We start from the raw sequence: 16219 nt of genomic DNA, 5'->3' as shown, positions 1-16219 counted from the left end.
GACACAGCCACTCCTCCTGACAAGAGGAGAGGACTAGCATCTACTGGCACCGGGTCAGTCACTCTCTTTGTGCCCCATCCTCACAGTTCCGGAAGCAGATGCCTGACTTCACTTACAGAGAAGGTAACTTGGGCCCCGAGAGGTTAAGTCATTTGCTCAACACCCGCTGAGGAAAAATGAGGGGAGTTAAGCCTGTCTGACTCCAAAGCCAGTGTTCTTTCCACTGTGCTTGGTCTGCTACTGGCCAGTATACCCCAGAGAAGTTCTTTCTCCAGAATTTGTAAGAATGCTACAAGAGTCTAAGACTAAAATAGGCATTGGCAAACGTTTTCTCTAAAGGGCCAGATTGTAAATATTTTAGGCTTTGCGAGCCATATGGTCTCAGTTGCAATTACTTAATTCTGCCCTTGTAGCCAAAAAGCAGCCACAGACAATATACAGGGTGGGGCAAAAGTAGGTTTGCAGTTGTGAGTATGTGAAACACAGAGTTTATTCTTCTCCCTCTGACCCTTTCTAGCCCACCCCCACCCCGCACCCCAGGCCTTGGGTCATACGTATATGCATACAAGTTCTTTGGTTGATCTCTTGTGACCCACCCCCAGACTTTATTCTTATATTATTATTTATTAATTACTGTATTTTTTCCATACAGACAACTGTAAACCTAATTTTGGCCCACCCTGTATAGATAGATGAGTATGGCTATGTTCCAATAAAACTTTATGTACACCTTTATTTAAAACTTTATTTGCATCTTTCGGCTCTCTGAGCAGCACCATGGCAATCGGCAAGAACAAGTGACTTACAAAAGGTGGCAAAAAGGGAGCCAAGAAGAAAGTGGTTAATCCATTTTCTTTTTCTGTTAATCCTCACCCGAGGATATTTTCCCATTGAGTTTTAGAGAGAGAGGAAGGGAGGGGGGAAGAAAGAGAGAGAAACATTGATGTGAGAGAGACACATCAATGTGAGACACATCGACTGGTTGCCCCCCGCACATGCCCCAACCAGGGCTGGGGATCGAGCCTGCAACTGAGGTATATGCCCTTGACCAGAATCGAACCTGGGACCCTTCAATCTGCAGGCTGATGCTCTATCCACTGAGCCACATTGGCTAGGGAGGTCGATCCATTTTCTAAGAAAGATTGGTCTGATGAGAAAGCACCAGCTATGTTCGGTATAAGAAACATTGGAAAAATATTCATCATCACGAGAACTCAAGGAACAAAATTCTATCTAATGGTCTCAAGGGTTGTGTTTTTGAAGTGAGCCTACCCGATATGCAAAATGATGCAGTTCCATTTAGGAAAATCAATATAAGAATGTTCAGGACAAAAATCTGCCTAATTTCCATGGCATGATCTTACCATGGACACAAAATGTGTGCTCCATGTCAAAAAACGGCAGGCCAGCCCTGGCTGGGTGGCTCAGTTGGCTGGAGCATTGTCCTGTACCAAAAGGTTGTGGGTTCAATTTCCAGTCAGGGCTCATACCTAGGTTGTGGGTTCAATCCCTGTTCAGGGCTCATACGGGAGGCAACTGATTAATGTTTCTCACATCGATGTTTCTCTTTCTCCTATTCCTTTCTCTCTCTAATCAATAAAAACATATCCTCGGGTGAGGATAAAAAACAAAGGCAGACCATGACTGAAGCTCATGTTGATGTCAAGACTACCGATGGTTATTTGCTTCGTCTATTCTGTGTTGGTTTTACTAAAAAACACAAGAATCAGATTTGGAAGGCCTCTTGTGCTCAGCATGAACAGGCCCACCAAATCTGGAAGATGATGATGGAAATCATGACCCAAGAGGTGCAGACAAATGACTTGAAAGAAGTGGTCAATAAACTGATTCCAGAGAACATTGGAAAAGTCTTGCCAATTCATTAATCTGCTCCATGATGTCTTTCTTAGAAAAGTCAAAGCTGAAGAAGCCCAAGTCTGAATTGGGGAAACTCATGGAGCTTCACGGTGAAGGTAGCAGTTCTGCAAAAGCTACTGGGGATGGAGACAGGTGCTAAAGTTGAATGAGCTGATGGGTTTGAGCCTCCGGTTCAAGAATCTGTTTAAAATTCAGACTTAATGGTGACAAATAAAAAATCCTATTTGTGATTACAAAACCAAACAAAATTTATTTACAAAAACAGGCAGTGGGCCTAATTTGGCCCACAGGCTGCAGTTTGCTGACCTCAGTTGTAGAAAGTTGTACAGTGGATAGCTTCATGTTGTTTGGCTTATAAGTCAATAAAGAATTGCCTGTTCCAACTCAATTAATCACTTGTTCTACATGGTCCATGCATTAAGGAATTTATATCCCTTTAGGAAGAAAAGACACAGGTACATAAAAGCTAAATAGCAACACAAGGCAGCATGTGGTCCGTGTCAACGGAGGGCTGAGAGCTAACTGACGGGCTGCTCAGATAATAGAACACTGGGGTCCACAACCCAATCAAACAATCCTGCATGGGCACCAGAGCTCAGAAAGAATCAGAAAATCCTCTCAGTGGGCAACAATGAAGATGAGCCAGAAGTTACTAACAAAAGCACCCATTTTGGTGAGAACACTTAAAAGTTTTCATCAGCACGTATCAGACGCTAACCAAAGTTCACATCTCCTTTAGACTTACCGAACCCATCTGCTCCCTGTCTTGTTCTCAAAGAACAAGAGATAGGCCCTAGCTGGTTTGGCTCAGTGGATAGAGCATTGGCCTGCGGACTGAAGGGTTCCGGGTTTGATTCCCGCCAAGGGCACATGCCCGGGTTGCAGGCTCAATCCCCAGTAGGGGGCGTGCAGGAGGCAGCCAATCAATGATTCTCTCTCATCACTGAAGTTCCTCTCTCTCTCTCCCTTCCTCTCTGAAATCAATAAAATATATATATATATATATATATATATATATATATATATATATATGTATATTTTTTAAATATATTTTATTGATTTTTCACAGAGAGGAAGGAAGAGGGATAGAGAGCTAGAAACATCGATGAGAGAGAGACATCGACCAGCTGCCTCCTGCACACCCCCCACCGGGGGATGTGCCCGCAACCAATGTACATGCCCTTGACCGGAATCGAACCTGGGACCTTCCAGTCCGTAGACCGACGCTCCATCCACTGAGCCAAACCGGCTTTGGCAAAATATATATTTTTTAAAAAAGGACAAGAGATGGACTGAAGGTACAAGATAAACTGAGCCCTTTGGGAAACTCCTCGAGCTCCTCCATTCTCCTCCTGACTGATACTCTAAGCCAGGGGTCCTCAAACTACGGCCCGCAGGCCACATGTGGCCCGCCGAGGACATTTATCCGGCCCGCTGGGTGTTTTTGCCTCCGCTGCCTGTCCTGCTTAGCAGCCGACTTAGCAGTGTGCATAGGAATTTGTTCATAGTTTTTTTTTAAAACTATAGTCCGGCCCTCCAACGGTCTGAGGGACAGTGAACTGGCCCCCTGTTTAAAAAGTTTGAGGACCCCTGCTCTAAGCACTGAAGAGCCTGAAGACGCTCCGGGCAAGAGCTGACAGAAACCATCTGGGGTCACCCTCGGACGTCTGGGAAGCAACACTTCCCAAACCCTTACCTTGCTCATGGCAGTCAGGGCCGGGTCACAGGCGGCATCCAGGTCCTGAACCAACAACTGGATGCTGTTGGAGATGACACTGCAAGTCAAACAAATTCGTAGGTCAGAACTTTCCCAAAAAGGACTTTTAAATGACACAGCCCTTCCCAATGTTTTAGGCACCCGTGTAAAATGAGATTCATCATTTCATCAGAAACTCAGCGCACTCGAGTTTCATTTCAAAAGGGAGTTAGTGACAACGAGGAACACTTGGCTTTTTCTTCATTCTTGCTGCCTGTCCTGGTCATATTTAGGTGTGTCCTCACTGAGGACACAAAATTCTTTCAATTCGCTGCACCTGGAATCTCTCTTCACTCCTACCTCCAAAAGTACAAAGGAGAAGAAACGACTTAAAACTTTAATTTTTCCTCAAAAAGTGGTGATGAGCAAGCTCAGCCTATCCCAATCTCATGTAATGACCACAACTAAAATACTGCTAAGAAACACCAGGGAAAGAACTACTTCGAGAAGGCTTTTCAGTTTGAACCTTGGACAGACACCCCCTCAACCCAAACACACACACACACACACACACACACACACACACACACACACAGAGCTAAAATCTGGCTGCTTACAATGTACACCAGATATTTCCAATCAGTGTGCCACAGCACACTGGTGAGCTGCAAGGATTTTTAAAACATACAATACCTGACTATTTAGCCAGGGGTACTGACCTCTTTTCCCTTAGATTGATAAATAAATAAAAATGACAACAGCCAACACAATAGACTTCTGGTGTAAATGAATCAAAATTATACCTACTTTTTTGTCAGATCAGCAAAAAAATACATATATATTGTTTGGTGTGCTGCAAAAATTTAGTAATTAGTTTATGTGTACCAGGAGATAAAAGGTTGAAAATCACTGTTTTATATTCTATTAAAAATTATTTTGTTTGTTAATCCTCACCCAAGGATATTTTTCCATTGGTTTTTTAGAGTGGAAGGAGGGGGAGAGACAGGAAAAGAGAAACATCAATGTGAGAGACACATTGATTGGTTGCCTCTCGCATGCATCCGACCAGGGCCCAGGATAGAACCTGCAACCGAGGTAGCTGCCCTTTATCAGAATAGAACCTGGGACCCTTCAGTCCCAAGGCCGACACTCTATCCCCTGAGCCAAACCGGCTGGGGCGCTGCTTTATATTCTAAAACACTGGAGTGGGGCTGGCCTTCTGTGGATTTAGTGGGGCAGATAGGAGGCCTTGGATCTGACCTTCCTTCAGGGATGCCCAGGGGGGCTTTCTTCTTTTTGTTATTCTAATAGTGAAACAATAAAAACCTAGAAGCTAAAAATGATTCTATCTGAGGAGACAGAATGGGACGCAGCTGCACCAGCTTCTAATGGTTCTTGGTGGCTGGTGGAGAATGATCCTGATCCAGCAGAAGGTCCTGGAAACCTCTAAGGTTCTGTAGTGACCTAAAGCCCACAACCTGAGACATGCTGCTTTGTGAAGGGCAGGCCATGAGCAAGTGTGTGCGAGGTACATACGTGCTGAATGTGTCCATTTCTCCAGTCAGATTGATTCGTTCCGTCAGACTTACATCAACTTTTTCTTTGAGTTTTTCTTCCAGCTGTTAGACGAAAGAGAAAAACATGCTTAATGATTATCCAAATAAGAACCATAATAAGAATACTTAACATGGACTGAGTCTGATGATTCAAGCATAATTCCAGGCCCTTTTCATGTATTGACTCATTGCATTCTCACAACCCCATGAGGAAGATTCTATTTCTATCCCCATTTTACAGATGAGGAAATGGAGGAGTGACCTACCCAAGACAGTAAGTGGTGGGACCAGGAAATAGACTTCCTCTAGAACCTGTGCCCGTGAGCATTGCGTTGTAATTGTTTCTTATGACACTCTGACAATTTATGTCACTAATTTTTTTTAATCCTCACGTGAGGATATGTTTTTATTGATTTGAGAGAGAAAGGTAGGGAGGGAGGGAAGGAGGGGGAGAGAGAGAGAGAGAGAGAGAGAGAGAGAGAGAGAGAGAGAGAGAGAGAGAGAGATTGGTTGCCTCTTGGATGCTGGATGCTCCCCAACTGGGGATTGAACCTGCAACCCGGGCATGTGCCCTGACAGAATCAAACTCGCGATCCTTCGGTGCATGGGATAACACGCCAACCAATTGAGCCACACTGGCCAGAGCCATTTCACTAGTTTAAAAAAAGACCCTGATTTTTAGGATACTCACTACTCATCCACTGCAGGCTCACTCCCCAACACTGGAAACCTCTGGTGTTGGGTGGCAACAAAATCAGTATTACAGTCTTCACTGAGCGCCCCTACACACCACCCACTGGGTTAAGGTGTTGGGGAAACTGAGGCAAAGCAAAGAAGCAGAGTCTCTGCCTTCAGCAGTCTACAGCCTAGGACAGTGGTCGGCAAACTCATTAGTCAGCAGAGCCAAATATCAACAGTACAACGACTGAAATTTCTTTTGAGAGCCCAATTTTTTAAACTTAAACTTCTTCTAACACCACTTCTTCAAAATACTCGCCCAGGCCGTGGTATTTTGTGGAAGAGCCACACTCAAAGGGCCAAAGAGCCGCATGTGGCTCGCGAGCCGCAGTTTGCCGACCACGGGCCTAGGAGAAAAACCCTGGCCATGTTACCAGTGCCTCGAAGAAAAATATAACTGACCAGGAATTGTAAATATCTCCAACCATCCCAGAAACTGATTCACCTAGCACTCCCAGACCTATTTATTACACAAACAAAGAATAACGAATGTTTTGCCTTAAATTTTAAAAATGCTCTTAGGGGTGCATGAATTAGTGTAATCTTTTTGGAAAACAATTTATTTAAAAAGCAAAAAATTAAATATACACACACCCTTTAAGCCAGCAATTTCAGATCTAGAAAAGTACTTTAATGAAATAAAGAGGACAATGTACAAAGATATGCAAGTATTCTTTGCAGCATTCATGAATTCAACCAATATTTACTGAAAGCTCATTTTGTACCAGGCTCTGTAAAAGAGTTATGGAGTTATTCAATGAACAAAACAATAAGATTCCGTTCTCATAAAGCTCACATTCTAACACTGTTTGTTATTGAAAAACTGGAAACAATCTACACGTATATTTACAAGGGACTGATAAAACAAATTGTGGTGCAGGCTTACAATGCTTAAACTCTTCAGCAGCCTCTGCCTACCACACTGAAAATGAATCCAAACTTCTACCCTTGATTTGGGTCCTGTCTCTCTCCTGCCACATCCAGCTTTCCCCCTTGCTGGCTTGGCTTCAGTTACATTGACCAGTTAAAGTTTTGTAAATACCAAAGTCTGTTCCCCCTCATGGCCTTCCAACTTCCTACTCCCTCTCTCTGAAACACTCCCTAGCACCCCCACCCCACCCCGCCCAAGCTTCTCACCTGGTAGTCTCCTTCCCAACCCTAAGGTCTCTGCTTCAATGTCACTCCTCAGAGGTCCTTCTCTTTTTTTAAATAAATATTTTTAGAGGAAGAGGAAGGGAGAGGAAAAGAGAAACATCGATATGAGAGTGGATCAGCTGCCTCCTGCACACCGCCTGCTGGGCACTGAGCCTGCAACCTGGGCATATGCTCCGACTGGGAATCTAAGCAGCAACCTTTTGGTGCACTGGACGATGCCCAGCCAACTGCCCCAGGGCAGGCCCTTCTCTTCCACTCTGCTTCTGTAGGCAGCTCCCTCACTAGCACTGCGACACCTGTTTCCTGCTTAGCACTTACCACAAAATTGAAGTGACATATCTATTACCTGGGGTCGTCCATCACTTCTAAGTTCCATGACAAAGAAACTTGGCTACTTTGTTCACCACTGTTAATTAACATCAACCACAGCACCTGCTTCATAAAGATCTATTGAATGAATGAATGAATGAATGAATGAAATACCCCTGCAAATATTAAGTGTAAAAGTGTTACAATTAATGAACCAATATTGATACATTATTGGCTTTTGTTGTTAATCCTCACTGGAGGATATCCTTCCATTGATTTTTTTTTTTTTTTTTGAGAGAGTGGAAGGGAGGAGAAGAGACAGAGAGAGAAACATTGATGTGAGAGAGAGACCTCAATTGGTTGCCGCCTGCAAGCATCCTGATCAGGGCTGGGGATCGAGCTTGTAACCAAGATACGTGCCCTTGACCAGAATTGAACCCGGAAGACCCTTCAGTCCACGGGCTGATGCTCTATCCACTGAGTCAAACCAGCTAGGGCTTGGAATTGTTTTTAAAATTTTATTGCTCGGATTCTTTTTTTAAAATATGTCCTTTTAACTGATTTCAGAGAAAGGAAGGGAGAGAGAGAGGGATAGAAACATCAATAATGAGAGAGAATGACTGATCGGCTGCCTCTTGCACGCCCCCTAGTGGAGATCGAGCCTGCAACCCGGGCGTGTGCCCTGACTGGGAATAGAACTACGACCTTCTGGTTCATAGTTCGATGCTCAACCACTGAACTACACCGGCTGGGCTAGATGCATGATGTTTGCCTGTCTCTCCTTTTGTAGTAACAGCAGCCACTGATGGTCAATGCCCAAATCCATTATCCCATTAGGAAGTACAAACAATGATATTCTAGCCCGGCCGGTGAGTGTTGTCCATGAACCAGGAGGTCACAGTTTGATTACCAATCCGGGCACATGCCTGGGTGTTGGGCTTGATCCCCAGTGGGGGTTGTGCAGGAGGCAGCAGATCCATGTTTCTCTCATCAATGTTTCTTATTATTTTTTTTTCTTTTTAAAAAAATATTTTTATTGATTTCAGAGAGGAAGGGAGAGGAAGAGAGAGATAAAAACATCAATAATAAAAGAGAATCATTGATCGGCTGCCTCCTGCACATCCCCCACCAGGGATCCAGGGATAGAGCCTGAAACCCTGGCATGTGCCCTTGACCAGAAATTGAACCCGGGACCCTTCAGTCCGCAGGCCGACGCTCTATTCACTGAGCAAACTGGCCAGGGCTCATTGATGTTTCTATCTCTCTCCCTCTCCTCTCCTCTCTGAAATCAATAAAAACATTTAAAAAATTCTAATTCTATCTTTTCTTCTTCATTGATTAACTAAAATTCAGCTATAAAGAGGTACTTCCCATTGTCCACTATTTGGTTATCCTGAGTACAAGTCAGATAGGAAAGGCAGGATAAGAACTTCCCCTTTATTTACCACTCTTTAATTCATTCCCATGGTTTCTTAGGGTCTTCAAGTGTGAGAAATGAATTTTTAAAAAATCATTATAATCAAACGGATGGAATAATATTTGCTGTTTCCATCCACTGTGGCTCAGGTTCTCACTGATGTTCCCCTGTCCCATCTCTGACCAGCAGGACTTATCCAGGTTGGCTCCCACATGAAAAGCCATTGAAACCTCCACCCTGGCCGACAACTCAGCGGCCAGGCCCCCGTCCCATAAGCTACGCTGTGGCTCGATCCGGTCAGGGCACACGTAAGAAGCAACCAATGACTGAATAAGTAAATGAACAATAAATTGATGTTTCTCTCTCTCTCTCAAATCAATACATTTTTAAAAAGTTAAAAAAGAAACCCTAACCTGTTTGGCTCAGTGGATAGAGCGTTGGCCTACAGACTGAAGGGTCCCAGGTTCGATTCTGGTCAAGGGCATGTATTTTGGTTGCGAGCACATCCCCTGCATGTGCAGGAGGCAGCTGATCAATGTTTCTCATCGATGTTTCTAACTCTCTATCCCTCTCCCTTCCTCTCTGTAAAAAAATCAATAAAATATATATATTTTTTAAAAAGTTAAAAAAGGAAATAATTAAAAAAAAAAACCTCCAAATTGCTAATATGATTATTTGAGGGTGATGGGATCAAGGGTCATTATTTTTATAGCTTGTTTTTGTACCACAGTTATTTTACTTTAAAAATACCATTATTTATCTTGTGTGTATTCTTTCTAGTTCTGCACATAATAGTTCACTAGTGTTTCTTCCTCCAAGAACTCTGGGACCCCTTCCTTAAAGGTCCTCACAGATATTGGGAGTTCTCGGGGTTAAGTGTGTGACAATAAACCAGTCATCTTTTCTGTCAAAGAACAGTTTAGACAGCCGCCATTTTGGCCACATGGCTTGCAGCTCCCCTGGGGGTGGCCATCTTGAAGCGGCAAAGCCCAACCCCTCCCTTTGAATCAGCCAATCGCCAAAGACTGTGCACCTGAGCTCCAATCAAGAGTGAGGTCATGTGCTTCAGGATTAAAAAGCCGAGCTGACCACGGGCTCAGTGCCCATGCTCCCAGACCACATGCTGTACACCCTCCTGCAGGAGTAGAGGTATTTGCCTGCTGCCTGGCTCCCGAGTCTGCTTTGTGTTCTACCAGGACCCCTGAAGTTGGGGGCTTGCCTTATTTCTAACAAGTGGATTGTTGTCTCTGGCTCCAAGGCCAAACCTTGACAGATCATCCCCCCGTGTGACTCAATCTACCCACGTCCCCAGGCAGAGCATGCTACTGCCTTGGCCTCTGACTGGCTTCACCCCAACTGTGAAGTTTTAGGGAAAACACTTCTTATTTGGCCTGTTCTGTATTCTTACTCTAGCTCACAGGGGCTCCAAGCTGTCCCATCTGAACCATAATTCATGACTGCTTTCCTATGTTCTAGACATGCATAAATAATAAACCCCCAAAAGGGGAAGAGCAGCACCTTCCCCAATTACTTTCTTTCTTTGGCTTTAGGTGAATTCCAGAGCAAATGTGAAAAGGCACTTTCAATCCCACATCTAAGGCTGAATGGTAAATCATTCTGGGTCTTCCTTCTTTTAATGAGGAACTCCGGTAGAGGCATCACCCTTTCCTGCCTCACAGTTCCTGAACGTCAACATCCAAACAATGGTTGTTTGTTTAGGCAGATTGAGACTGCTATGTAAATTCCAGAAGACACATAAAAGCCCAAAGGATTCTGCTTAGCCTAGTACAACTTCTGAGAATGGAATAACTGGCTGTGACTCATCACCACCAGAGCCTGGGTCCTAGTTCCCTTCAGTTTGTTCCTGCTGGTCTCATACAGGAGATGGAGCTACTGACCTACTTTTAGGAGGGCATGCCCTTTATGTAGCTTACGTAACTCCGGGGAAGAGACCAGTCATACTTTCTTGCCCAGGATCCTATAACAAGGCCCTTCTGTGAGATGGCCGTCTTCTGGTCGGACAGCCAGCAGTTTTCCTCTGTGGGAGGCCAACTGGTCTGCCCAAGGTTGTATGTGACCTTGTTAGGGCTCACACTCTTACCAACTGAGCTAAGGGGCCGAGATGGTGCTGGAAAAGGAGGTGGGGAGCGGGCGGCCAGGCGGCTCACCTGCTGCGTAGTGGCCAGACAGTATTCTGCTGTGCTCAGGATGCTGCAGATGAGGCAGAGCTCCTCCAGAGTGAACTTGGCTGCTTCGGAGCCCTCCTTTTCCTTGAGGAGGCTGCTGATGGTCAGCCCTCCACTGCTGCTTGTGGTTCTGAGGAAAAGGAACAGGAAGTAGTCAGGCTGGGACTCTCATTTGCTTCCTGAACTGGAAACTGCACATCTTAAGAAAAGAAAGGGGGGAAGGAAAGGCTGGACATGGCCCAAATAAACCCACATACAACGAGTCCGTTCCTATTGACCTCACCTTGACTATCATCTGTTTAAATTCTCAGACCATCAGAAATAGGAAAGGATGTTTCCAAAAGTGAGCTAGTAATCAGTCAAATTTACTGTGATGACTCTGATACAGAGGAGGCTGCTGAATACTGTCTGCTTAGCTTGGCATTTCCTGATCTGTCGAGCTCATTCAGGATCATCTGAAGCACAAGAGCTGGCTCCCCAATTGTTTCTCTCAGTCAAGCAAATTCTGCACAGGAATTTGCACGTTGTGGTGGAGGGGTACAAAAGTGCATGTTAAGAAATGGTTCCTGCCCAAACCCCCAATTGACTCAAGAAACCAAAGGCATCTCATCCCTTCCTACTGGGGTCTAATCTAAGGTGACCAGACGTCCCACTTTTGGCTGGACAGTCCCGATTTTTAACAATTTGTCCCACGTCCCGTGGCATTTTAAAAAAGTCCCGATTTTTGGAAAGAATGCACGACAAGCTAGGGAACGGCGGGAGAACGGGAAGGGAATATACGGTTTTCGGCGGCCATGTGGCTATTTAGCCAGGATATGAGTTTTATATTATTTTTGTTAATTTTATAATGTTAAACTTTAATAATAACAAATAATTGTTGAGAACTGATTATCAAGAACTGCTTATCAAAGTTCGCATTGTTGATCAGTTGTTAGAATTCGACCACCATTGTTTGGACTTAATGAACAATGGCATTTTTTGGGATTGGCAACGCCGAAAACATTTTGTAACTGTCTCTCAGACGATACACATAGTACTGCGTGCTAGTAAGCTAGTTAAACAAGTGTAAGGTGACCAGACCCCCCCCCTCCCCTGGTCAATGGTGTCCCGCTTTACCAATGTTAAAATCTGGTCACCTTAGTCTAATCACATGCTCACAAAATGTCAAAATGCAGTTATAAAACTTCCTGTTATTTCAACCATGAGAGTCTAATTTTTTTTAAAGTAAATACAATTCAATGGCATTTATCTTAAAAATTAGCCCTAGCTGGTTTGGCTCAGTGGATAGAGTGTTGGCCTGTGGACCAAAGGGTCCCGGGTCCGATTCTGGTCAAGGGCACGTACCTTGATTGCAGGCTCCTCCCCAGACCCAGCCCTGGTCAGGGCTCATGTAGGAGGCAACCAATCAATGTGTTTCTCTCACATCGATGTTTCTCTCTGTCTTTCTCTCTCTCTAAAAAAAAATTCAATGAAAAAATATTCTCAGGTGAGAATTAACAACAACAAAAACACTAAAGAGAAATTTCTCCTTTAAAAAACCTGCCCAGCCTTACTGATAAATCAAAGATATGAAATCATTTTAATTCTGAGTACTTATAAGAGTGTGAGGGTACTGGCACTCTTGTCCACTATGGGTTAGGAGCATCACACTGGACAACCCTTCTGGAGGTGTATTTCAGGTGATTTAAGCCAGTAGTTCCACTTCTGTTCGAGGATGCTTTTCTGAGTGTTATTTAAAAATACCAAAATAGTAAACTCAACCTAAATGACCAATTAAGAGAATGATCAATCATAATCCCAGGAGTTAACTGAGGTTCTTCCATATGTTTGATTGCCATGGCACCATTAAACATGTTTTGATGAATATTTACTGTCAGGAGTGCCCACTATTCTCTGCTGGCCTCCCAGACCCATTTCTGCTCTTTACTTCCCTTCTCTATGGCTTATCATCAGCCAGGTTTCTTGGCCCTCAGGCCTCCTCCTGTTGCATTCAGCCAATGGGAGATGCAGCAGGAAGTCAGAGAGGTAGAGGAGAGAGAAGTCTGAGCAATAATAGTCCTCCAACTCCCTCTGCTTCAGTGTGGTCCTGGCAGTGACTGGCCCTCTAGGACTAGTTTCTGTGGGGCAGACCTTTGCCCTCAGCCCTTCCTCTCAGGTGAGTTTCAGTAGTAACCATCACCCACTACTATGTGGGTGCCTCGGAATCCTTTTACCTTGCCCTCATTTCTGTGACTACTCAGCAGCTTTAATCCTAATAACATCCCAGCTGAGCACATCACTGGCTTCCTGCTGGGACACTGGCTAACACACATGAAAAATGCTCCCAGGATGATGTTAAGTGAAAGCAGCAAGGTATAGCCCTAGCTGGTTTGGCTTAGTGGATAGAACATCAGCCTGTGAACTGAAGGGTCCTGGGTTCGATTCCCGGTCAGGGCGCATGCCCGGGTTGCAGGCTCGATCCCTAGTCGGGGGCATGCAGGAGGCAGCGGATCAATGATTCCCTCTCATCATTGATGTGTCTCTCTCTCTCTCCCTCTCCTTTCCTCTCTGAAATCAATAAAAATATATTTAAAAAAAAAGAAAGAAAGCATCAGGGTATAAAGCTATAATAAGCAGTACAGTCCCAATTCTGGTAAACAAACAAAGACACAAACACACATATTATATATATATATATTGGAAGAACATATACCAAAAAGTTAAACTTGTTTTCTCTGGGTGGTGAGATTATAGGTGATTTTTCTTTTCAATCTTTGTGCTTTTCTGTGTCTTCTATGCACTTCTATTACTTTGATCATCAGGACAAAAGTTACTAAAAACTTTTCAATGATTTCTATCACAGTCAAAGAAATGCTCATTGGTAAAACATATCTGCTACTTCAAATCTCTTGTAGAGCACACAGATTTTGTTTTCTTTCCTCCAAATAATGTAAAACTCCCATGTAGGACATCTTTTAGTGACAACGACAGAAACTAATTCCCTAATTGTTGAACTGAGCCACGGGGATGATTCATAATCACTAAATTTCAAAGCCTTACCTTAGATCATATTCTATAACAACTGAAATTGCTATAGTATAACCAGAACATCTAAAACCCTAGTGTAATGATTCATTTATTTCAAGCAATAACAATGTAACAACATTAGTGACTATGGTGAAATCACTATAATTAGAAGCTGTGCTATGCAACTCCCTACCCCCAAATCCCATTACGTCTTTAAACATCAGACTCTATCCAGCATAGCAAGACACACATACCATAGGAGAGACTTGGGAACATAATCAGACTCAGGGAAGGCAGACTCATGCCTCTTGTCTATTTATCATTCCAGGACATACCCTCATTGAATGGAGCCCGAGTGGAAATAACTTAACTGCTGTTTTTAAGTTATTTCCACCACCACCTCACTTTTTTGGCCAAGTAGCCACCGTTGAATCCATGTAAATGAAATATACATATAATGGGCCGACTCCCTCGAGCCCATGGTGGTAAGATCTGACCTGTGCTGGCAGCCAGCATGGGCATTTCCTCTAACAGTCTTGATAGCTGTGGAATCTAAATGTAGAGAGGAAATAGTCTCAGGTCCTTGTGAACTCAATCAGGCTGTTTTCCTCCTTGATACGCTCAGAGTTCAGGAAATACTTCAGAGTGGATTTCCTTAAAGATTCCCATATTTAGGTGTGTTTAGAATCTACTTCCCCACTCGGACCAGGGAGAACAGGACTCACTTGGGCAGGTTGCCAGAGAGGATTTTCCAGGCATATTCTCGGAGGTACTTCTGGAAAATGGTGGTCAGAGCGATCATTGGCTCCCCGGTGCTGAGCTGAGAGCACTGCACCATGCACTTCTTGTAGTACACAAAGAGGTCAGCACAGCTGGGGAGCACGGCTCCCCCTTCGTCAGTGTTGGGCTTAGGTGGCCCCTGGGCTTTGAAATCCGCCACAAACCGATCTATCAGCTCCCCGAGGTTTCTAGGAAGAAGAAAACTTGAAATGTTATTCTATTTCAAGAAAGTGAAAGTAAATAAATGTGCTTGGCTGCCATGAGTAAATTATTCCTAATGCTCTTTACTTTTAAAATTAGACCCGTTTCTGTCAGTATCATCACCACCCCCATGACTCCTATAGTAACAGCAGCAATAAAATGTGGCACTTGAGGCCCAGCCAGGTGTGGTTCAGCGGTTGAGCATCCACCTCGGAACCAAGAGGTCACTGGTTTGATTCCCGGTCAGGGCACAAGCCCGGGTTGTGGGCTTAATCACCAGTAGGGGGCATGCAGGAGGCAGCCAATCAATTACTGATGTTTCTATCTCTCTCCCTCTGCCTTCTTCTCTGAAATCAATAAAAATATATTTTTTAAAATGTGGCACTTGCAGACTGCTTTATACTTTCCAAAGCATTTCATGATCACATATGACCCCATCCCCTGTGAGGGAGATAAGGTACTACTGAATGCTCTAAAAGATGAACAAATGAAGGCCAGAAAGTCTGTCACACAATTAAGTGGCAGAGTTGAGCCCAACATCCACCACTTAAGTGCGTGCACTGGTCCTACTACCATATTAGACCATCTCCCTTTTCCACAAATGAAAACCCTAAATAATGATAGTAATCACTTTCTGAACACTTGCACTATGTATTTTATATGTCATTTCAATGAACTTCACTGAATGCTCACAATAACTTTATGAAGTAGGAAACTATTACTATCCTTCAAAAAGCAAAGTGCAGAAAAATTAAGGACCTTATCTAAGGTCGTACAGCAAGGGAGTGGGGGAGCCAGAATTCAAAACCAAGCAGCCTGGCTCCAAGCCTCAGACCTTTAACCACTCCACCCTGTGACCTCCTAAAACACAAAAAGATTATGATGTCAGCAAACATTCAGGTATCATTAACCTACTTGCGCCCACAAAACAGATGCCTAAACAAAGACAAGCTATAAAGAAATATTCTAGCCTTGGCCAGTGTTGCTCAGTGGTTAGAATGCCGTGGGTCTGATTCTCGTCAAGAGCACATACCTGGGATGCAGGTTCAATCCCTGGCCTGGTCGGGGCGAGTGTGGGAGGCAACCAATCGATATGTCTCTCTCACATTGATGTTTTTCACACTCTTCCTCTCTCTCTGTTACTCCCTCCCACCCTCCCTCCCTTCAACTCTCTCTAAAAAAAAAAAAAAAAAAAAAAAAAAAATCAATGGAAAAAAATATCCTCAGGTGAGGATTAACAACAACAAAAACCCAAAAACCCACACAAAAACAAAAAAGAAATATTCTAATGCTTCCT

At 43.9% G+C, this 16219-nt stretch overlaps 1 protein-coding gene and 2 pseudogenes across 3 annotated transcripts in view; 2 read left to right on the top strand and 1 right to left on the bottom strand.

Annotated features, from left to right (window-relative positions):
• VPS53 (VPS53 subunit of GARP complex) overlaps positions 1-16219 on the bottom strand; it is a 148432-nt gene that overhangs the window by 35691 nt on the left and 96522 nt on the right. The window contains exons 14-17 of the mRNA XM_079798870.1: positions 14667-14909; positions 10918-11065; positions 5111-5193; positions 3575-3653 (exon numbers count right to left, since the gene is read on the bottom strand). Of these exons, the coding sequence (XP_079654996.1) occupies positions 3575-3653; positions 5111-5193; positions 10918-11065; positions 14667-14909 (553 nt within the window). The remainder of the gene's footprint in view (positions 1-3574; positions 3654-5110; positions 5194-10917; positions 11066-14666; positions 14910-16219) is intronic.
• On the top strand, positions 778-1266 carry LOC307115649 (small ribosomal subunit protein eS1-like; annotated as a pseudogene). The gene is made up of 2 exons: positions 778-840; positions 1120-1266. The product of its transcript is annotated as a small ribosomal subunit protein eS1-like (transcript).
• Positions 1641-2066, top strand: LOC307115648 (small ribosomal subunit protein eS1-like; annotated as a pseudogene). Its single transcript has one exon. The product of its transcript is annotated as a small ribosomal subunit protein eS1-like (transcript).

This window comes from Cnephaeus nilssonii (assembly GCF_951640355.1).
Source record: "Cnephaeus nilssonii genome assembly, chromosome: 19".
NCBI classification, from domain to species: domain Eukaryota; kingdom Metazoa; phylum Chordata; class Mammalia; order Chiroptera; family Vespertilionidae; genus Cnephaeus; species Cnephaeus nilssonii.
Note: the sequence above shows the minus strand (reverse complement) of the source record. Positions and strands in the feature narration are given on the sequence as shown.